This window comes from Lipophrys pholis (genome assembly GCF_963383615.2).
Source record: "Lipophrys pholis genome assembly, chromosome: 7".
Taxonomy (NCBI): Eukaryota; Metazoa; Chordata; class Actinopteri; order Blenniiformes; family Blenniidae; genus Lipophrys; species Lipophrys pholis.
In genome coordinates, this window is record NC_137638.1 from 15,872,183 (window position 1) to 15,896,089 (window position 23,907).

The following is a 23,907-nucleotide window of genomic DNA, read 5'->3' on the forward strand; positions in this document are numbered from 1 at the left end:
GGTGGCCAAAAGAGGTAACCGACGAACTGAAGGTGTACTACAACAAGAGGGAGGAGCTATCCGTTGAGCAAGGATGTGTTCTGTGGGGTACAAGAGTAGTGGTACCTACAAAGTTAAGAACAGCAGTACTTAATGAGATCCACAGTGGACACCCTGGTATTGTAAAGATGAAGACCATTGCAAGGCAATATGTCTGGTGGCCACGTGTAGACATGGACGTTGAAAAAACCTGTAAGCAGTGTGACCGGTGCCAGTTGGAGCAGTGTATGCCACGCCCAGTCCCTCTACACCCCTGGGAGTTTCCTGGAGAGGTTTGGAAAAGGCTCCACATTGACTTTGCTAGTCCGTTCATGGGTCACATGTTTATGATAGTTGTCGACGCATATTCTAAGTGGTTGGAGGTTTTCAAGATGACACAAATAACATCCTCCGCAACCATTTCAAGGCTTCGGAGGCTTTTTGCGTCATATGGTTTACCTGAGCAAATTGTCACAGACAATGCCACAACCTTTATGTCAGAAGAGTTTCAGCTGTTCACTAAAGGGAACGGCATCCTTCACACAACTGGTGCACCGAGGCATCCAGCTACCAATGGCCTCGCTGAGAGGTATGTTGCCACATTCAAAGCGGGCATGAAGAAGCTGGACGGAGAAGATTTGAGTGTTGAGGACAAAGTCTCACATTTCCTACTGCGATATCGCACAACTCCCAACAGTGCGACTGGAGAGTCACCCGCAGATTTGCACCTGAAGAGACATGTGCGTTCACAGTTGGACTTTCTAAAGCCGAATATAACAATGAGAGTGAGGAGGCGGCAGTATCAGCAGAAGGAGGAACATGACGGTCGAGCTGCAGAGAGACAGTTTGATGTGGCTGATCCTGTGTATCTACGCAATACTGCAGGAGATAAACCCAAATGGATCCCTGGAGTAGTTGCACAGCAGACGGGTCCAGTGTCGTACCGGGTGCAAGGAGAGACAACTGACCAAATGTACAGGTGTCACGGAGACCAGTTGCGACCTCGGTACTCTCAGGGAGATCCAGACCCAGGTTCTCAAGGAGCGACTCAGTTGGCTGAGCAGGAGAATGACCTTGCTGGGCCAGTCTCTGCAGCACCGGCCTCACCACCTCTTGTTTTGGAACAACCCGAGCCGCTTGATCCTGAGACAGTGACTTTGAGGCGTTCGGAGCGCACGACTAAGCGGCCCTCACGTTACAGGGTTTAGGTACAGTAGGATTATGGGAATTGTTCAGTTGTTACTGAGGGTTGAGTTTTTTGTAAAGTTTAGCATGCCTTATTAACGTGGAATTTTGTGTTGGTGTAATGTACTATGCGGTGGTTACCTTTAATTTAAGGGGGGAGGTAATGTGGTGTATAAATATTGTTTATATGTGCATTAAGTTTGACCTTGTAGACTTGCCGTAGTTAGCTCTTGTGTGCCTACTGCGCATGTCTTAGCGGAGGCAGCTTGTTAACCCCCTTGTATCACGTTGTCTATGTTGCTCCCAGATATCTGAATAATAAGTAGTGAAACGCGTGCCTCGCCTCGTTATTGAAGAACACCACAGAGAGGAACCGGAAATCTCTGCAAACCTTTTGGGAACTGAAACTGCAGCTTCCCGTGCCAAGAGGCGGTACTCTGATCGCTCCTCCTGGACCTTCACCTTGTCTGGTTCAGACACATCGAGCAGACTGGACTCTCTGACAATATTCCCCTTTACAGCGATCTTCTTCAACTCAACCTCCTTCTTCCTTTTTTTCAGTTGCTCTCTCAGTGTCCGTAACTCGTACTCCTGCTCTACCAGCCCAACATCATTCGTATGCCTGGCTATAGATTCTGATTTAATCTCTGTCTGCAGAGCTATTGGTCCTGGGCAGTTACGAATGTGACGAGCTTTGGCTGCAAACTGCAGGACGCGAAGAGTCTTGACAGTAAAACTGTGGGAGGGGCTGACACATGCCACCATCAGTGTATGAGCAGTACCACCCAAGGACTCACGAAGGAGGCGAGTGAGCTTGGAATCACGGAACGGAATGTACAGGCCACCGCAGGAGTTAGGTCTGTTTCGTCTTGGGTCAGAAAGACAGCGGATGACATTTCCCAGTGCCAGCAAGTCCGTGTTGATATGACAAGACTCTTTGAGTCTTATCCCATTTTTTCCAGTCTTTGTAGCGCATTGTGAGCCTGCTAGATCAACCAGGCAGAGTTTGGAGGAGCGGACAGATGTCAACGATGAGCTCTTCTTGTTGTGATAGGAGAGAGTGGCCTGCAGGGTGAGGATGGCATGAGAGCGACTGGAGTGCTGATTTTTTTTTTTTTAAACATGTCTTTATTATTTTTCATATTCATACAACACTACACCAAACCAACAATTTCAACATATGGCATTATTGAACAAAAAAAATAAAAAAATACAACTAATATTCAACAAAATTCTGAGCGATAAATGAAGAGAAAATAAATAAATAAGTACATACATAAATGAAAATACACATTGAAAATAATGATGAATATTAATATTCTCGATGTAAGTTATAACATACTACTAACAAAAACAAAACAAACTCTTATATAAAAATCTTTATCATCTCACTCCCAATGTCTCCTCCATATCTCCCCTCTCCAACAGTTCCAGAAAAATCCTCCAAATGTCATAAAATTCAGAAGCCCTCTTTCTAACAATATAGGTCAGCTTCTCAAGAGCCAAACTCGATGTTAAGTTATTCAACCAGTGGATAACAGAAGGACATCCAACATAATGCAATACAGCGTTTGGCCTGAAGTAAACAAAGATCAACCATTTTCCTTTCTGTGGTGGATAAAGAACAGTTCTCAGGATAGATACCTAAAATACATAGCTTAGGGCATAGAGGTACAGGAGAAGTTGTGATTTGAGAAACATATTTTAACACTGAACTCCAAAATTTTTGAATCCCTTCACATTTCCATAAACAGTGAATTAATGTACCCTGGTGATTGTTACATTTATAACATAGGTCAAGATTATTAGAATTAAATTTATTTAATTGTACAGGGGAAATATATGTTCGCATTATCCAATTAAATTGTATCATTCTCAAAAGAGTGTTGATGGTTTGAGTATGTGCTTTTAAACATAATTTACTCCATTCACTGAGTGAAATGTCAGATTGTAAGTCACGTATCCACTCCCGTCTCTTACTATCAGAGTTTTCCTTATGGTTTTCAACCAGTAAGTTATAAAACCGGGAAATCAGCCCTTTTCCAAAACAGTTTTTTGTAGCATGTGTTTCTAAGGTGGTGTTAGGTATTAGTGAAGGTTTTCTTATCACCATATATATTATCCTACTTCCGTGGAGAGGTCAATTTATTTAGTTTGTTATATATATATATAAAGTAATATTTTAATAATAATAGTAAATTAATCTCTATATCCCCTTGTTTGTTTTCTTGAGGGATTATCTCAGTATTTGTTATTTATTATTTTTGTAGGATTCGTTAAAGCCCGCCTCTCCGCCTATAAATAGGCGGTGTCTAAAGCGTTCGGGGCTGCCCTCTCTCGATGAATCCCGTACTGACACGCAGCCCGGCGGCTTCTCTACTTTGACCTCTCCCATTCGTCAGGCGGCTTCCTTCTCTGGCTCTTCCGCCTTCGTTGTATGTTTGGGGTTAGCACAGATCCTTTTTCCCTGGTGGGATCGGTGGTCCTGTTTTCGTTTTTTGTTTGTCCTGCAACAGTAGGTTGGGGGTTTTGTTTGTTAGATTGGGTGTTGGTACCGGCTCCGACGGCCCTGTACAGGGTTGGCCCGGTACCGCACCTGTTTGTTTGTTTGTGCCAGCCCACCAGGTACTTGTTCTTTTGGATATTTTGGTAGTTTAGGACACGGGGTGGTTTTGGGTTTTGTCGGGTTCTAGTTTGTACATAACCCGCTTGTTTTTTCAGGTTCAACGTTTTTTTGAATTAAAAACCAACGAGTGAATTAAAAGAAAATTAAATAAAAATTGTAAAAATCCAACTGTTTCCCAGTGTCCTTCCAGATATGTTCCGTCCCTCCTTGGGGTGTAACATATTTATGGGGGCTCGTTCTAATTAAAATTCTGGCACGTAGTCATTTTTCGCCCTGTAGTTACCTTTGTGTTTTGGCCCTTCGTTTTGTGGGTGAATTTTGCTGGTAACTTTGGTATTAAGGGGTGTTTCGTTTGGACTTCGTTTTGGATATTTTTTGGTGTTATTTTGAGTGAGGTAAAAGGCTAGTCAGGACTTTTGTGAAGTTTATTCTGACTTTTGTGTGTGTTTGCAATAGCCTGTGGTGCTTGAGGTGGCTGCACATTTTGAGCGATCATGTCTCTTAAACTGAATCTGGAAGAGTTTGTGAAAACACAGAGCATAGATGTGATTGACAGGTGTACGAGAGAGCAGTTAATAATGCTTGCGGATCATTATAAAGTAGCCGTTTCGAAGCAAGGTAAGAAGGAGGTTGTTAAATCTGAGCTGCTTGAGGCACTTGTTGAGAAGGGAATCTTACCGATGTCGGAATTCCCAGCAAAAAGTCCTCGTTTGTCCTCCAGTGAGGACTCTGTCCGTTTGAAGGAGCTGGAAGTGGAGCTCCAACGATTGTCTTTGGAGAAAGTGAAAGTTGAGCAAGAGGCTCAAATTCGCCTGCGTGAGCTTGAATTGGCCATGCAGCAGCAGCAGCAACATAAGGTAATCGCGTTTGATGTGACTAGAAATATTCGTCTTGTTCCACAATTCAATGAAAAGGATGTGGACAAATATTTTACTCTTTTTGAGAGAGTGGCCGAGTCTCCTTAATGGCCTAGAGATGCGTGGACAGTTTTGTTGCAGTGTTCACTGGTTGGGAAGGCGCAGGAAGCGTATGCGTCATTGTCTGCTACGGATAGCCTCGAGTTTGAGATAGTTAAAGCTGCGGTTCTTCGGGCTTATGAACTTGTCCCGGAGGCCTATCGGCAGAAATTTAGGAGGCTGAGAAAGCAGTACACTCAGTCTTATGTGGACTTCGTGAGGGAGAAAGAAGTGCTCTTCGATCGGTGGTGTGCGTCTCAAAAGATCACTGATTTCAACCAGCTTAAACAACTAATATTAATGGAGGATTTCAAAAAAATTGTCTCCCGGAAAAAGTCACCACATATTTAAACGAGAGCAAAGTAACTGAGGTGAATAAGGCGGCTGTGTTGGCGGAAGAATATGTACTGACGCACAAATCGGGATTTACAGAGCGCCCCGTTGCATTCAATACATTTGGCCGAGTTACTGGCAATGGCAAGGAAGGTAAAAATGTGTGTGAGGCGTTGGAACCTGTCCCGAGCTCGTTGTCAAGTGCAAACGTTAAATCTGATGCAGTTGGGGGTAAGAACAAAGAAGACGTGACCTGCTTCTATTGTAGAAAAAAAGGGCACGTCATTTCTGGTTGTCCTGTGCTGAAAAAGAAAAATGCAAGGCCAGTGGCTCTGATCAAGACTGTGTGTCAAGTTGAGCAGTCACTTCCGTGTCAAAAAGCCTGTGATTACGCGGAATTCAAGCCATTTGTCATGGACGGGTTTGTGTCGGTGTCCGGTGAATGTAAACTCCCTGTGAAAATCCTGCGCGATACGGCGGCCTCTCAGTCTTTTATTCTGGACGGTGTTTTGCCGCTAAACCATGACACTGCGGTTGGTGCGGTGGTCCCTGTGCGTAGTTTCAATATGCAGGACATTGGCGTTCCTCTACACAAAATCATCATTCAGTCAGACCTGTGGTCGGGGGACGCTGTGGTGGGCGTTTGTCACACCCGATGACTTCCTTCAGTACAATGTGATGGCTTTTGGCATGTGCAACGCGCCAGCTACTTTTCAAAGGCTTATGAATGTCGTGTTATCTGGTTTGCCTTTTTGTGAAGCCTACCTGGATGATGTAGTGATCTGCTCGTCATCTTGGGTGGAGCATTTGGAGCATTTGGGCGGGGTCTTCCAGCGGCTGCGGGAGGCCAACCTGACTGTGAACCTCTCGAAGTGTGAGTTTGGCAAGGCGACTGTCAATTACTTGGGGAAACAAGTGGGGGGAGGTCAGGTGCGACCGGTTCAGGCGAAGGTTGAGGCGATTTCAGCAATTCCGCCGCCTACTAACCGTACGGAGCTCCGCCGTTATTTGGCTATGATCGGTTATTACCGTGGGTTCTGCAAGAACTTTTCAGCGGTGGCGGCTCCTTTAACTGACCTTCTCAGCCCAAAAGTTAACTTCTGCTGGACTCAGGCCTGTCAATATGAATTTGACCAGACCAAGATGCTGCTTGTTACCGCCCCTGTGCTTGCTGCACCTTGTTTTGACAGGCCGTTCAAGGTTGCTGTGGACGCATGTGACTCGGGCGTGGGTGCCGTGCTCCTGCAGGATGACTGTGATGGCGTCGAGCATCCTGTTTCGTTCTTTTCGAAGAAGATGGATCGGCACCAGCGGTGGTATTCCACCATTGAGAAAGAAGCGCTGGCTTTGATCATGGCCTTGGAACATTTTGAGGTTTACGTCGGAGGTTCAAGTGTACCTGTGGTCATTTACACGGACCACAATCCTCTGGTGTTTCTTGATCGGATGCGTAATAAGAACCGAAGGCTTATGAATTGGTCATTGCGCTTACAGCAATTTAATCTGGTGATCACGCACATTCGCGGGCGTGACAATGTCCTCGCCGACGCCCCTTCACGTCTGTAAGATGTTAAGCGAGGGTGCTGAATAAATTGAATGTGACCGTTTTTTCTGTGTATTACGGCCAATATTCATACTTATTCAGTGACACTGGGTGGGGGTGTTAGGTATTAGTGAAGGTTTTCTTATAACCATATATATTATCCTACTTCCGTGGAGAGGTCAATTTATTTAGTTTGTTATATATATATATATAAAGTAATATTTTAATAATAATAGTAAATTAATCTCTATATCCCCTTGTTTGTTTTCTTGAGGGATTATCTCAGTATTTGTTATTTATTATTTTTGTAGGATTCGTTAAAGCCCGCCTCTCCGCCTATAAATAGGCGGTGTCTAAAGCGTTCGGGGCTGCCCTCTCTCGATGAATCCCGTACTGACACGCAGCCCGGCGGCTTCTCTACTTCGACCTCTCCCATTCGTACCCGCAGTCAGGCGGCTTCCCTTTTTCCCTGGTGGGATCGGTGGTCCTGTTTTCGTTTTTTGTTTGTCCTGCAACAGTAGGTTGGGGGTTTTGTTTGTTAGATTGGGTGTTGGTACCGGCTCCGACGGCCCTGTACAGGGTTGGCCCGGTACCGCACCTGTTTGTTTGTTTGTGCCAGCCCACCAGGTACTTGTTCTTTTGGATATTTTGGTAGTTTAGGACACGGGGTGGTTTTGGGTTTTGTCGGGTTCTAGTTTGTACATAACCCGCTTGTTTTTTCAGGTTCAACGTTTTTTTGAATTAAAAACCAACGAGTGAATTAAAAGAAAATTAAATAAAAATTGTAAAAATCCAACTGTTTCCCAGTGTCCTTCCAGATATGTTCCGTCCCTCCTCGGGGTGTAACAGGTGGATAGTGGAGGTTGTTGCACTGAGTTGCTTAAATTTGCCAGAATAAAACTTCGGAGTTGTAAATACTTAAAGAAGTGTTTCTGTGGTATATCAAACTTTGCTTTTAGCTGACTGAATGACATTAAAGTACAATCCTCATATACATCCTGCATTTGTTATATGCCCTTGTTCATCCAAGTTTTTTTTAATTTTTTTATTCACAGTTTTTTAGGAACATACATACATAAGCATACTGTCCAACCAAAGTGATTCCGTAAGAGAGGGAAATGAGAAAGTTTTCCCAGGACAGCAATCAACAAGTGTAGAACATAAACGTGTACGGCTTGTCCAACAAACACTTTAACAATCACCAATACCGAAACACTCAGATAAATGTGTGTAGTATGAAGCAATGCACACATCACCACACCCACACCCACAAAACAAAAACACAAAAAACAAAAATGAGGACAAGAAACAAACAAAAAAACAAAAACAAACAAACAAACAAAAAAAACAAACAGAAAAAACAACGAAAAAAAGGGGGGGGGGGGGGGACTACCACTAAACAAACAAATGGAATAATTAAAAGAGGGAAAGAATTGGGAAGGTAGGGGGGGGGCATCTAATCGCTGTCTGGGTGAATCACTACTTTATTTAAATATTCAATAAAGGGTCGCCAGGTCTTGTCAAAAACACTACCAGCACCAGAGAGGGAGAACCTCATCTTCTCTAGTTTAATGTGGGTCAAAACTTCACGAAGCCAACTATTATGCGCCGGAGGGGGGACATGTTTCCACCTCAGTAAAATAAGACGTCTCGCAAGTAATGTTGCAAAGGCCAGCACCTTACGTTTAGCCGCCGACAAACTCGGAGTAGAGAGGAGAGGGCATCCAAAGAGAACCGTGCATGGGTCCGGGTCAAGGTCTACTTCTAGCACCACCGACAGTGTATCAAATATCTGACGCCAGAAACCGACAAGACGAGGACATGACCAGAACATGTGTGTGTGATTGGCAGGGGATTGATTGCACCTATTGCATCTGTCACTGACGGTAGGGTAGATCTTGGAAAGTCTAGCATTAGTGTAGTGAGCTCTAAAAATAACCTTGCATTGTAGAACACCATGTCTAGCACAGATCGAGGAGGAGTGAACAAGTTTAAGGAATTGTACCCACTGCCCATCTAAAATGGACACCCCAATCTCTTCCTCCCACTTCTGTTTAAGAATATCGAGATGCTGGGGATTAAACGAAGCAATGGAGTTATAAATAACAGATATAGTGCGCCTCTGAGCTGAATTAGAGGTGAGCATCAAGTCCACCAGGGAACTGGTGGGTGAGTTGGGGTAATTAGAATAGGTAGCTTGGACAAAGTGCCTAATTTGTAGGAAACGGAAAAAATGTGATTGGGGTAAGTCAAACTTATTAGCAAGTCCATTAAAGTCTGTGAAATGTCCATCTGTGTAGAGGTCCTTAATCAGTACCAGGCCTTTGCCTTGCCAGTTGACAAAAGTGGGATCAGAATTAGATGGCAAAAACAAATGATTTTTGACAATCGGAGCAAGAGACGATGGTTCAGTCTGACCATAGTTTTTACGAAATTGGATCCAAATTTTTAATGTGTTGACAACAACAGGGTTCTGAGAAAAACTGTGTATCTTGAGAGGAAGACGCGCAGTTAGAAGAGAGTGTAATGAAAGCTTTGAAGAGCCTCTCTCAATTTGGGCCCAAGAGGGACATGCGTCGATTCCTCCGTCCATCCAACAGTTAAGCTTAGCAATGTTACACGCCCAGTAGTAGTGAATAAAGTTTGGCAGTGCAAGGCCCCCCTGTTGTTTAGGTAATTGCAAAATGGTCCTCTTGATACGGGGGGTTTGTTCAGCCACAGAAACGAAGAAATTGAACTATCCAGCTGACAAAAAAAAGACTTCCTTATAAAAAATGGGATGTGTTGAAACAAATAAAGAAACTTAGGGAGTATCACCATTTTTACTAAATTAACTCTACCAGAGAGCGAAAGAGGAAGAGCGGACCAGCGTATCATGTCAAGTTTACATTTGTCAATTAGAGGGCGAAAATTCTTATTAAAAAGGTCTTCAAAAAATGGCGTGATAAATACTCCCAGGTAACGAAACCCCTGTGATGTGACCTTAAATGGTAAGGATGAAGTTGGTATAATTCTTGACAAGTGATTAATAGGGAGAAGTTCGCTCTTACAAAAATTCAGCTTGTAGCCAGAAAACTTGCCGAATTGAGTCAGGATATCCGTGATAACTGGAACAGATGACAAGGGGTTGGACACATAGAGTAGCAGGTCATCTGCATAAAGGGACAATTTGTAGGTGATGCCATACCTCGTGATACCCACAACCTTATCCTCCCCTCAAAGCCAAATAGCCAAAGGTTCTATCGCCAGAGCAAATAGGAGGGGGGAGAGGGGGCATCCCTGTCTGGTACCGCGATGAAGAGCGAATGAGGATGACCTCACCCCATTTGTAAGGATACAAGCAGTTGGAGAGTCATAAAGCAGCCTAATCCATGCAACAAAATCAGAGCTAAAACCAAATTTTGATAAAATATAAAACAAGTACTTCCACTCAACCCTATCAAAGGCTTTCTCAGCGTCTAACGAAATCACCACCTCGGGCACGTCAGACCCGGGGCAGCCAATAACGTTAAAAAGTCGTCTGGTATTAAATGATGAGTTTCGCCCGGCCATAAACCCGGTCTGGTCTGCAGAGATCAGAGTAGGCAAGGACTGCTGCAAACGCGTGGCCAGCACCTTAGCCAAAATTTTCTGATCCACATTTAGAAGACTGATGGGCCTATAGCTGCCGCACTCCAAAGGATCTTTATCTTTTTTTAATAGAAGGGAAATATTAGCCTCAGTTAAAGTTGGGGGCAGTCTGCCAGTGGAGAAAGCTTCATTATAAACGTTAACCAAATGCGGGGCTACCAGGTCCAGATAGGCCTTGTAAAACTCTACGACAAAGCCATCAGGGCCGGGGGACTTACCCGTCTGAAGCAGTCCAATTGCCTCCCGCACCTCGGATAACTCGACCGGGGCACCCATACTTTTAGACAAATCAGGATCAACCCTAGGGTAGGTGAGTCCATCAAGAGGGTTGTGATTATCCCAAATCTCTGGCGAATATTCAGATTTATACAGGTCAGAATAAAAATTTAAAAAGGTCTCATTCACCACTTTGGGGTCAGAAGATATTGCCCCAGACATTGTTTTCATTCTGGGGATTAACCCCGAGAGGGCTGTGATCCTGGATTGATGAGCGAGAAGTCTCCCAGCTTTATCTCCCATTTCAAAATAACGCTGTTTGGTTCTTAGCAGTTTAAGTTCCACCTTTGTTGTTAACAAAAGATCATATTCAGCCTGAAGTTTGAGGCGCTCGTTGTAAAGATCGTGCGAGGGTGTGATGGCATATTGTGAGTCAACTTTTAAGATCTGATCTGAGAGCCAAATCATCCTCCCAGTCTCAGCCTTTTTCCGACGGCTGGCAAATGAAATAGCCTGCCCCCTCAGGTATGCTTTGCATGCCTCCCACAAAATGCCTTTCGAGATATCTGGAGTGTCGTTGATTTGAAAAAATGTTGTTATTTCTTTTTGAAAAAAAGGTCTAAAATCAGAATCATTCATTAGAAAATAAGAAAGTTTCCACTGTGAATTTGGGGCACTGTAATTTGGGAAGTTGATGTCTACTGAAGTGGGAGCATGATCGGAGATTACTATGGGGTGGTATTCACTCGCCTCCACCCAGTCCAATAGTCTGTTGTCTGTTAAGAAAAAATCAATTCTCGAATATGTGCGATGAACATGGGAAAAAAATGAATGAACTTTGTTGGCTGGGTTGAGGAATCTCCAGGGGTCATTTAGACCGAGTTGTTCCGCAAATGTCTTTAATGTGTTGGCAGAATTAGATAAAGCTAAAGATTTAGGGGAGGACCTGTCCAACGCAGGATCTTGGATAAGGTTGAAATCACCGCCTATGATCGGGTAGTGGCAATCCAAGTCAGGAAGGGAGGAAAAAAGACGAGTGATAAATTGGTCATCGTCCCACACGGGGGCATAAACGCTCACTAAAATGACCGGAATATCAAACAGTTTACCTGATACGGCGACAAAACGTCCATTTGGGTCTTCAATAGACTTTGTGGGTTCGAAAGGTGTATTCCTGCCAATAATGATTGCCGCACCCCTCGCCCTTGCAGGAACCTTTGAATGAAACACCTGTCCCATCCAGGGTCTCTTAAGGCGAGAAATCTCAGCGCTTTTAAGGTGCGTCTCCTGAATAAAATAAATGTCACCTCTAAGTTGTTTCAAATGCGAAAGTATTTTATTTCTCTTAATAGTCTGATTAATCCCCCTGACATTCCATGACACAAACCGACAGCCACGACTGCGTGATGAGAAAGTGTCAGACATTACTCACCCTTTTATGGAAAGGTAAGCGACAGTGCCCTAAAGGGGGATTGGGGGGGTTGGAGGAGGGGGGGGAAGGATGAGAGAAAAAAACAAAACAAAAAGAAAAAACAAACAAACACAAAACACCACACACACACACATATATGAAACACATACCTGTATAGCTTCCAGTTTCTATACATACCCACTAATTCCCACACCATAACCACTCCCACAGGACAACAATTAACCCTTCCTGTGCAAATTAGGTGTAACCTTTTCACTCAACAAGTTATAAAAAGAAAAATAATGTATATACTTACTTATATATGGATGCCCTTCCTGACAAACATTTCGTGTCAGGGACATTATGGCATACAAATAGAATTACCCAAAATAAAACCAGTTTTCAGCGTCATATGGCGCAGTTAACCATAACAGTATCTTCTAAGTAAAACAAAACAGGGCATCCTTCAAGTAAATAGGAATAAATAAATAAAAATATAATATATTGACATAAAAAATAAAATAAAAAACAATAGCAAAAGTTTCCTATATAGAAAAATAGTCCCTTAGGATCAGTATAAACGTACTGTAAAACAAAAGTAGTCACAAAACGTCATAAGGCACATAACTTCAAAATTCACTGAACTTAAACAATAACACGACAAAACTCCTGCGATTCCACAGTTTGAAGAATCCTTTAAAAGTCTGAGACAGTAGTTGACAAAATTAGCCATTAGCAACTGTGCTAGCGTCAACCAATGGAAACCAAAACAGTGTCAGCTTGAACAAGAGCCAGCGAGTTGGGACACTAAACACATTTAAGTTGCACTCATAGAGTTCAGGAAGGTGGTCGCCTCCTCGATTGAGGAAAAGCGTTTTTTATTACCGTCTTTCTTGGTAATCTGAAGCTTCGCTGGATATAGCAACGCAGGCCGGAGACCCGCATTGTACAACTTAGCCATGATGTCGCGGTAGGCCGCGCGCTGCTCCAGAACATCAGGTGGGTAATCCTCATAAATGCGGACTGGCGACTCACGGTACTTCAGGTCGTTTCTCCGTTTACGGGCCTCCCGGACGATCAGTTCCTTCGTTTGATGCCGGTGAAAACATGCGATCACTGGCCTGGGCCTGTCCCCCTGTCGTGGTTTAGCGGCGAAGCTACGGTGGGCCCGGTCCAGTTCCGGCGGCGTTGGTAGCAGCTGGTCTCCAAATATCTCCACCAAGGCTTCAGCGAAAAAAGTTGTAGGTCGAGGACCCTCCACTGATTCCGGTAGGCCAATAATACGAATGTTGTTGCGCCGATTCCGCCCCTCCAGGTCTGCATTTTTGGCACGAAGCTTAGCACAAGCTTCGGTTAGCGTAGCACACGAGGCCTCCAGGTCTGTAATGCGTTCCTCATGTGATGTTAAGCCGGCCTCCGCATTTACAAGGCGTTCACCATAGTCGGTGACAGTGGCCTGTAAAGCGTCCAGTCTCGTCTCCAGGGAGGCAAAGGCCGATTGGAGCTCTGCCGACATCGCCACCGCTATGGACTGTCGGTGCTCCTCCAACAAGCTAGTAAGAGCAGGCATGCTAATCTGGTTAGCCGCAGCAGCCAAGTCATCTTTCTTAGTGCCTTTTTCTTTCACCAGTCTGGTTCCCGAAGCCATGGGGTGTATTACAGAGTAAATTCAAGTATGGGTTATAAAAATAGGTTATATTACAACAGGTCGGTGTGGGAGCACACGGTGCACGCGTCTACTCCATTCCCTTCTCCACCGGAAGTCCCGTTCATCCAAGTTTTAAATCCCATATCATTCTTTGCTGGGGCAAAATGATCATTACCCCAGATGGGGGCAAAACAGGACAACCTTGAAGAGTCACCCAAATATTTTTGTGCTTCATGCCAAACAACAACAGAGTTTTTTACAAAAGGATTAGTAGTATCTTTCTTTAATGTTTTAAAAGAAGCTGAGTATAGATAGCTATTCAATGGCAAATCTTTTGAGGACCGTTTTTCAATTTCTAACCAGGGTATGAAGACATCTTTAGAAAACCAAAACATCATGGCCCTCAGCTGAGCAGCCCAATAATACCATTCTAGATTTGGCAGCTGTAGCCCTCCCCTATCATAAGGAAGATATAAGAGGGAAAGTCTGAGTCTTGGCTTCCTGTTGTTCCAGATGAAATTAGAAAGGAGCTTTCTGATCCTGGGAAAAAAAGAAAGAGGAGGAGCCAGTGGAATTGATTGAAAGACATATACAAACTTTGGTAGTATAGTCATCTTTACTAGATTTATTCTTCCCAATATTGAAAGAGGTAGTGTTGTCCATCTCGAGATCTCTTCTGTTACATCAAGTACCATGGGCTCATAATTGGCTGAACTAAGATTACTTATCTTTGGGGTTATTTTGATGCCTAAGTACTTAAATCCCTCCAAGGCATTCACAAATGGATGAGATACTAAAGGTTTCTTCCTCTCATTTTCATTTAAAAACATAATAGATGACTTTTCTTTGTTCACCTTAAACCCAGAGATACTTCCAAATCGACCAAACAACCCCAAGAGAGACGGTATCGATTCTGCAAGTTGTGATAAGAACACTATAGTATCGTCAGCGTACATTGCTGTATTGTGTTCCAAATCCCCAATTTTAATACCATGAATTAAGGGATGGGATCTGATCGCTATTGCTAAAGGTTCCATGGCTATTACAAAAAGAAGAGGTGAAATTGGTGACCCTTGCCTTGTGCCTTGAAACAACTTGAAAGGCTGAGAGATGAGACCATTAGTGGATACCATAGCTGAAGAATCAACAAATAAAATTTCGACCCATCTACGAAAATACTCACCAAATCCAAACCGCCTAAGCACTTCGAGTAGATATGGCCATTCGACTCGGTCGAATGCCTTTTCGGCATCTAGTGATAATATTGCAGTATCAGGGGACTCCTCACATTCATATATTATGTTAAGAACTCTCCTCACATTATGGAACCCTTGCCGCTTCTGCACAAAGCCATTCTGGTCACCATGAATAATGGATGGTAGAACCCTCTCAAGTCTCATGGCTAGAACTTTGGCTATAATCTTTGCATCTGAATTGAAAAGTGATCTGGGTCTGTAAGAACCGCGTTCTGTTGGCACTTTGCCTGGTTTTGGAATAAGAGTGATCAGAGCACTACGAACCGAATCTGGGAGGCAACCAGTTTTAAAAGATTCCAAATAAACATCTAGTAGAGGGGCTAATAATTTTGTTTTAAATAATTTATAAATATCGATAGGAAGCCCGTCTGGTCCTGACGCTTTACCTCCTCTCATGTTTGTAATGGCATTAGAGATGTCATTTAAATTTAATCCCCTCTCCAGTTCAGTTTTTGTACTCTCAGAAATACAGGGAATGACCAGCCCATCCAAGAAATTGTTTTGGTTTATCTGGTCTTGAGGAGTGTCAGAATTATAAAGAGTTTTATAAAATGAGATAAAGGTGTTATTAATTTCTGAGGGATCTGTAGTTAATTGTCCTTGTTCGTTTCTAATTGTATTGATGACTCTGTCTGATTCAATTTTCTTTATCTGCCAAGCTAGTAGTTTTCCTGGCTTTTCACCCTGATCGTAAAAAGTTTGTTTTAGTCTTACTCTACCATCCTCAGCCTTAAGCATGGAGAGCTCCTCATATTTTGCTTTAAGGATCTGTAATTCCTTTTTCTTTTGTGTTGAATCATCTATGCTAACTTCTCTCTCCAATTCTCTAATTTTGGAGTCTAATTCATTCATAGTTTGTTTAAATTTGTTAAATTTAGAGCTGGTGAAGCTGATCATTTGTCCTCTAATATAAGCTTTAAAAGCTTCCCATCTAATGGCTGCAGAAGTTTGATTTGTATTAATAGAGAAGTAGAGATCAATATGATCTCCTACAAATCTTACAAAGTCAGAATTGTGTAGCCATTTTGGATGTAATCGCCAATTAGCTGATTGTCTATACCCTCGTCCGAAGTTGTACAAAAGGGATGTTGGGGCATGATCAGATAAAACAATACTATCATACAAACAATTAGATATACTAGGTAGCAGAGATGAGGAAATTAAAAAATAATCTATTCTGGAGTGTGTTTTAAATACTGCAGAGTAGCAGGAGAATTCCCTTTTATTGGGGTTTTGAGCCCTCCAAGGATCACAGAGGTTTAGGTCTTTAATGTATTGTTGAATTTTTTTTCTGGATTGGGAACGGGATGCATCTATCCCTGTCGATCGATCCAGTTTCAGGTCTAATACACAATTTAAGTCACCTGCCAATATAATCTTACCAGGGAGTGTGGCCAGCATCAGAAATATATTCTCAAAAAATTATGGGTTATCATCGTTGGGGCCATACACATTAACCAAATTAATATTTTCTCTCAGGAGAGTTCCTTGAACCACCACAAATTTACCACTTTTATCATAAATAGTATTGTTTATTTGAAAAGGCACCGACTTATGAATTAACACCATAACCCCTCTTGAACGAGAAGGGAAACAGGATGCTACTACTTTGCCTGGCCATCTCCTATGAACTTTCACCAAGTCCTCTCTCAGTAAGTGAGTCTCCTGGATGAACACTATTGAAGACTTGAGTTGTTTAAGCCTGGTAATCACTTGCTTTAATTTAGTCAACTTTACCATCCCTCTAACATTCCAAGAAGTGAATTTAACATTTTTATTTGCAGTCATCTAGTCTTAATAATATACCAGATTGTACAGCATAGCATCATCTTTTAGTTGTTTGTAAACCCAATGAGCATCTCTGAGTAACATTTTGGGAGAGTACCGATGAAATATCGCAAGATGTGGAAAAAACAAAAACACATAAACTTTGCCATGAACAAACCCCCTGAGCTGTCAACCGGAACAAGACAGCCCCTCGCCTTTCCCCACCCTCCCCCCGAACTTGGGGTGCAGATAAGTGCAGTAACTGATCCAGTGTGAACAAGGGAGCAGTTAAACCAAACAGATCTCCATTGTGTCCCCTGGCAAAAGAATATGATCTACATAAACAAGTATATATGAAGTGTTCATCATAGTCTTTCTTGCGGCTTAAATCTCTTCCGGGAAAGCAGACAGTATGCCGAATAATCACTTTAAATAGACTGTGAGTCCTCTGTGTTTTGTAACCCTTGTATGAATTTTTCAGCTTCTGCTGGGGTTTCAAACTCACGTGATTGTCCATCAGACGTCACTCGTAGTTTGGCTGGGTAGATTATTCCGTACCGAATGTTCATCGATCTCAGCTGTTGTTTTGCCCGGTCGAAACCCCTCCTGCATCGGTGGAGTTCCGCCGAAAGATCCGGGAAGAACATGATCTGTTGACCGGCGTAGATAACTTTGCCTTTGGCTCTGGAAGCTCGCATCACTCGGACTTTATCCTGAAAGTTTAAAAACTTCACGATGATGACTCTCGGAGTGGTTGATCGATTCGGTTGCGTCCGGCCAGGTAACCTGTGCGCTGTTTCAATCAGAGGAGGATTCGGGAATGTCGCTGGTCCCAGCACCTCGGGGAGCCACTTCTCCAGGAAAGCTACCGCGTCACTCCCCTCACTCCTCTTAGGCACATTAACAATCCGCAGGTTGGAACGGCGAGAGCGGTTTTCGAGCTCGTCAAGTTTGTTTGTGAGGAGAGTCACTTGTTTAGCTCGAGCATCAGCCTTGCCTTTCTCTGCGTTAACTGTGTCCTCTACGCTGCTGATGCGCGCTTCCGCTGCATCCATGCGCGCCGAGAAGTCCTGCACGTCCCTCTTAACATCTTGAATAGCTTTCAGGACCACATCTATCTTTGTGGAAAAGTCTTTTCTTATCCCGTCGAGTATCTGAATGACGTCTGCATTTTGGGGTGCTCCAGTGTCCACCTCGTTCTCACAAGGCACGTGACTCGCAGCACACTCCGAGTTAGCTAGGCTGCTAGCATCTGGGACATCGTCTTCTTCAGTCTGAGAAAAGTGCGCTTTCGAGTTGTTCCTCCTCGGCATACTGTCGCGGGTATGCAGTATTAAGTCGCCGCAAAAAAAGTTATCACTGTTGATGCAGTTAAAGGAAAGTTTACAGGATTGTATTAGAATATAGCCAGGAGCTCACAAAAAGATGTGTGCTCAGCTCAGCGCCATAACCACGCGGCTGGAGTGCTGATTTATTCCTGTACTAGCAGTGTGACGCAAAGCATTTCCCATCTCGATGACACTGAACAGCTCCTCTGCCGAGGCGACAGCTACCTCCTTGGCTCCAACCACCACTGGAAACAGACACAGAATCACACAATGCAACTTTTATTCACAGAATTAAGACCTTACTTTCAACTCAATCTCACAATGTTATGGCACCCCTAAAAATGTTACCACATTTATTGGTTAGTGTTTAAAATGATTATGGATTATTTCAGGTGTATTGTATGTTCTGGTTCATTAACATAATTTACAGTGTACCTATACCTGAGAGAGGAGTGAGGTTTGGGGGGGAGGGACTTTTGTGTCAATGTTGTTTGACACATATGTCAACTGGAGGTGCATTGAAGCACAGTAATAATGAAACTGGTTTGTTAAAGTGGAAATAGAAAAGTTGACTGATTGTTAACGAGGAAACTGAATAAGAAACTTTAAAACGAACTGAAATGTGAATGATAATGGTGATTACATATTTTTGAGTGTTAAATCAAAAGAAATCATTTGGAATGACGTGTTGCACCTCGTTCTCATTTCTCCTCATTATTCCACATATTACAGGGTGACAATATATATATATATATATATATATATATATATATATATATATATATATATATATATAGGCAGCACATCTGACCACCTCTCTCCCCATAAAGGGAGGAGCCGCATGGACATGGCAGTGACAGGCGCAGTGGGTTGTGTATGGTGAATGATATAAATAGTGATCAAGAAATCCGTCTCTGTGCTCAGACCTGCGGGTAGTAGGGCCACCTGCTACAGGCATTTTGAAAACAAATTCACAAAGAAGAAGCCTGTAAAATCTCAAGTGACATCTCCAGGCTTACCTTGTGAGCTCAAAAGTGAATAATCTAGAGGAGCAAGCCTGTGCTACAAAGTGAATCTTGAAGGCCTTGGGTTTTATATGATGTATGGGTATGTCTGACAGTGAGGATCTAAAGAAGATTATTTATTTTTAGTATGGGAAGTACAAATCTGGTGTGTTTGGAACTTATATAAGTCTTAAGTCATGATACTCTGGTATCTGCTAGACCAGTTCACTCTGCTTTCAGTGAAATGCCACTTCATTACAATACAATGCATTATTTAACAGCTGTATGACTGAGGGACTGCGTCGTGGTTGTCATCTGCGACATTTTTGCAAGTATCTTGATTGTTTGAGTTGTGAAAGCATTTTTTTAATTGATTTTTTTAATCTTAACCACTGTAAAATGTCAAAAATGAATTTAGCCAGGGACTTTCATCACCTGTGTTTCGCCTCTCATCCTCTCTGATGTGAAGCTCTTTGTGAATGGTGGGCAGCTCCAGCAGGTCTCGTAGTTCATCCTTATACAGCTCCAGGTATGAGGCACGTACTGTGAACGTCATGGCATTATCACTCTCTTATTCTCCACCAACAAAAACAGATCCTGGACCACTCGAGCAATAATTCCCCCATCTTCATCTGGCAGAAGTTATAGAAGAAAGAGAAATACAATTACACAAACATTGCACCGATTAGAGCAGGGGTGGCCAACCAGCGGCTCGCGAGCCTCATGCGGCTCTTTGGCTGGTTTCATGCGGCTCTTAAGGGGCTCACATGACAGGCGTCAAAAATGCTCGGCGCTGGCGCTGCCATTCATTCCCTATATGGCAACCTGACCAGGAAGCCGGTTTGAGTGACGTCAAACGCGCATGTGCGTGAGATGAAAATAGATCTTTCGAGTAATTTTGTGTGCTCTCAAAATGACAGGGGAAAAAAGCACCGCAAAACGAAAATATGTAGATGAACACCGGACATTTTTAACAGAGTGGGAGAGTTCATATTTTTTTATTGAACGTAATGACAAGCCATTCTGCCTCATATGTCAGGCGTCGCTAGCGCATTTTAAAGCTTCTAATCTTCAACGGCACTTCAGCTCACTCCACGCAAGCTACGACCAGGAATTTCCAACAGGGACTGAACTTTGCGAAAACAAGTTGGTAACGTTGAAAAGTCAGGCAGAAAAGCAGACACAGTTTTTCCAAAGATTTACGAAGCACTCCGAGACCGTAACGCTTGCGTCTTATCAACTGGCTTTGAACATTGCACAGGCTAAAAAGCCATACAATGAAGGGGAGTTCGTGAAAAAATGCCTCAGCGACGCTGTTGAAATATTGTCTCCTGAAAATGACAAATTAAAACGAATGATATCAGACGTCCAACAGTCCCGCCACACTGTTGAACGCAGAATATCGGACATTAACGCGGCTATTGAAACACAGTTGCACTCTGACCTTCAAGAATGTGAGTATTTTGGTGTTGCATTGGATGAGAGTTGTGACATACAAGACAAGCCTCAGTTGGCAATATTTGCACGGTCTGTGTCAAAACGATTGTGTGATCAAAGAAGAACTCCTTGATATTGTGCCATTAAAAGACAGAACCCGTGGCATAGATGTGAAAGAAACAATGATGGCTGCATTCGCGAAAGCACATCTGCCCATACCAAAACTAACTGCAATAGCCACGGATGGAGCGCCAGCCATGATCGGATCTGTGAACGGGCTTGTGGGGCTGTGCAAAGCTGACCAAACATTTCCCGCATTTTGGAATTTCCACTGCATCATCCACAGGAAGCAACTCGTGTCTAAATCACTGAATTTAGACAACGTCATGAAGCCAGTGATGGAAATGGTCAACTACATCCGCACGCATGCGCTTAACCACAGGCAATTCAGGAATCTCATCGCTGAGCTGGACCAAGGGCTTCCAGGTGACCTGCCGCTGCACTGCACTGTGAGGTGGCTGTCAAAAGGCAAAGTACTCGCTCGCTTTTTTGAGCTTTTGGATGCCGTGAAACTGTTCATGGAAGAGAAGGACAAGGACTATCCCGAACTCTCGGGCCTCGACTGGATTATGGATCTGGCCTTTTTGGTCGACATGCTGTGTCACTTGGACCGACTGAACCTGACCCTGCAGGGTAAGTTAAAAATGCTACCTGACCTGGTGCAAAGTGTGTTTGCGTTTGTCAACAAACTGAAGCTGTTCAAGGCTCATATTCAAAAGGGAGATTTAACGCATTTTCCGACTCTGTTAAAAGCCAGCGGGCAAGTCACCAGCGCCGCCCTGAATAAGCAAAGAGCCAGATATGCAACACTGGTTGAAAACCTGCACGAAAGCTTTGTGACCCGGTTCCGTGATCTACAACTGAAAAGGCCACAGATTACGTGCCTCGTCGACCCATTTAATGCGGAGACGGACTGTTTGAAAGCCCCGCTAGTCACAGATGAGGCTGCGGCTGAGTTGGAAATGATTGATCTTTGTGAGGAGGACCAACTGAAAGCTGCTTTAAGGGAAGGGACCATTGAGTTCTGGAAAAGTGTGCCAATGGAAAAATACCCCAATGTCAAACAGGCTGCGCTGAAGATACTGTCAATGTTTGGGTCAACATACGTCTGCGAGTCTGTGTTTTCTACCCTGAAACATGTGAAATCAAAGCATCGATCTGTTCTGACTGACACCCATGTGAAAGAATTGCTTTGAGTGGCAACAACGGAATATAAGCCAGATTTGAAGAGGATTGTTCAAGACAAGGAGTGCCAGAAGTCCCACTAAGCAACATACAAAGTAAGAGAAAAAACGCTGTTGTAAATTACATTTTTGTTTGTGGACTTGGTTGAGCTGAGAGTTTGTGTGTGTGTGAGACAGTGCACACAATGTTCATTGTTGAAAATGACTGGCCTGTGGTCTTGTAGGAGTCAATATCTGTCATTATCATGTTTGTGTGTGACATTTACAATAAATCTGGCTTAGCAGAGATCTGTGTGTGTGTGTGGAAGGGATGGGGTGGTGATCATGTGTGCCCATGTGTATGATGTGGCTCTTTGCAGTATCACAGTTAAAAATGTGGCTCTTAGTCTCTGACTGGTTGGCCACCCCTGGATTAGAGAGTGAAACACATACAAGTTTAACTTTAAGTTAGATTTTTAGTGCATTTGTGATGTATCACAACAAGGCAAAAGCCAAACATAGTACAATTCTCTAAATTATACTGAAGTGCCAAAAGTCAAATTGACAGGTGATAGTGGTTGCAGGTGGGTTTTTATAAGTGTTTCCTCAAAACTCTACACAATAACTTAATTGTGGTAAAATTAGACAACAGTAGAGAGTGGACATTGTCTTGCTGATTTTAAAATCTTGCAGATTTTATGATGATGCAAAGCTTCTTTGAGTGTTTTTAAATGTGCTCTACAAATAAAATGTATTCTCATTATTATTATTATTATTATTTACATTGTCTTCGGATCAAGGCTGTGCCGAGCTTTGCTCTGAACTCCGACGTTTCCTGCCAATTGAGTACTTAAGTGTGTTATGTGTGGTTTCCAGGATAATTTGAGATCTATTGTGAGGCCTAAAAAGTTGGTTTTACATACTTGTGTAATTTTTAACATTATGCACCAGAATTTCCACTTTCTCTTTTTTTCTATGATGGGTACTTTTACTTAAATAGAATATCCAAAAAGTAAAGACAGTTAATTAAAACAGTCCAGTACATGTCCTACCTCTGCAGCGATATAACGCATAGATAACGTTTTACATGACCAAACCTTCTGCAGTCGTTATTGAGCCTCAACAGACGTTACAGGACGTGGATCTCAGTCCAGCAGTCCTGGACATCACTATCGGTCACTCTGTTCTCACATTAAAGTTCTTATGTCTCGGGATTTGACCCCTCATTGACCGGAACATAAAGAGGCCGCCAGGTACCTGGATTCCTCCCTCCCAGCGTGTACGTCTTGCCGGAGCCGGTCTGCCCATAACAGAACACGGTGGCGTTGTATCCATCCACCACCGACTCCACCAGCTGCTGGACGCAGGACACGTACACCTCGTCTTGGCTGGCCGCCGGTCCAAACACGTGGTCGAAGGAGAAGAGCCGATTAGAGCCGAGCTGGAGCTGCGCGGAGCCCGGCCCCACTCGGACGCAGACCCGGTGCTGCTGTAGCAGCTCCCTGGGGAGGAGCGGACGAATACGGACCGCCACCCGGACATACGCCTCGCTCATGGCTCTCTGCTCCCAGCGCGTCACTCGGGAACTTTTCAAATCTTTCGGCACAAAATAAACACATTCATTCCACAAAGTGAACGAAAGAAGACTGTGCGATGTTAGTTGAGTCTGCCTGTTATATTTACCTCGTACGTTTGGTTTATCCTTGTCCTCGTTTATCCGTTGTGTCGTTCCGTTACTTCGCTTGTTGTGGCTTCTCGGTTGCCCTGGAAACTGCGGAAGTCAAGGAGACAGGGATGAGAGGCGTTCAAGAGCAGATATGAAGGTCGGACAAAGCACTACAATGAAAGCAACAGTGCCACCCCATCTGAGGTTCACACGAGACTGTCTACATTGAAGCAGTTCAGTCAAAATAGAGGTGATGCCTGGACTGATGGTCAAACACTTTATTCTCTCCTCTTTCTCTCCTATGACCAACGTAAGGGTTGAACAGAAAGTACATCAACACAGCACATTTATCCACCTCAGCACATCACTAAAATTACCCTACACCAGTATTAAATTGACAAACACAACAATAAAAGTTCTACCGTGCTGCCCTTTCGACTGCCGCTAAAATCTCCGTCTTTGATTTATTTTTTTTCCTCCTCTGAAATGGATGGGGAAAAGTGAAAATGGCAGGGAAACTACTGTTCTTATCACTTTTAGAGATGGGGAGCTGCTTAAAAAAGTTGTATTTGGGTATTTGTGCTACTCAGTAAGGCAATACGAGAAATCCCCTCTGAGGTGTTGCAATTGTCAACAGTATAGACATGTGATTGATGTATG

The 23,907-nt window shown here is 43.4% G+C and overlaps 1 protein-coding gene across 1 annotated transcript; it reads right to left on the reverse strand.

The window, feature by feature from the left end:
* Positions 1-1,455: 1,455 nt before the first annotated feature.
* LOC308111595 (kinesin-like protein KIF27) lies at positions 1,456-23,136 on the reverse strand (the record flags this gene model as incomplete). Its single annotated transcript, XM_080466557.1, is given in 5 exon segments — positions 1,456-2,304; positions 18,056-18,162; positions 19,357-19,488; positions 19,491-19,553; positions 22,839-23,136. Coding segments are annotated over 5 exon segments (1,449 nt in total).
* Between the last annotated feature and the right edge of the window lie 771 nt (positions 23,137-23,907).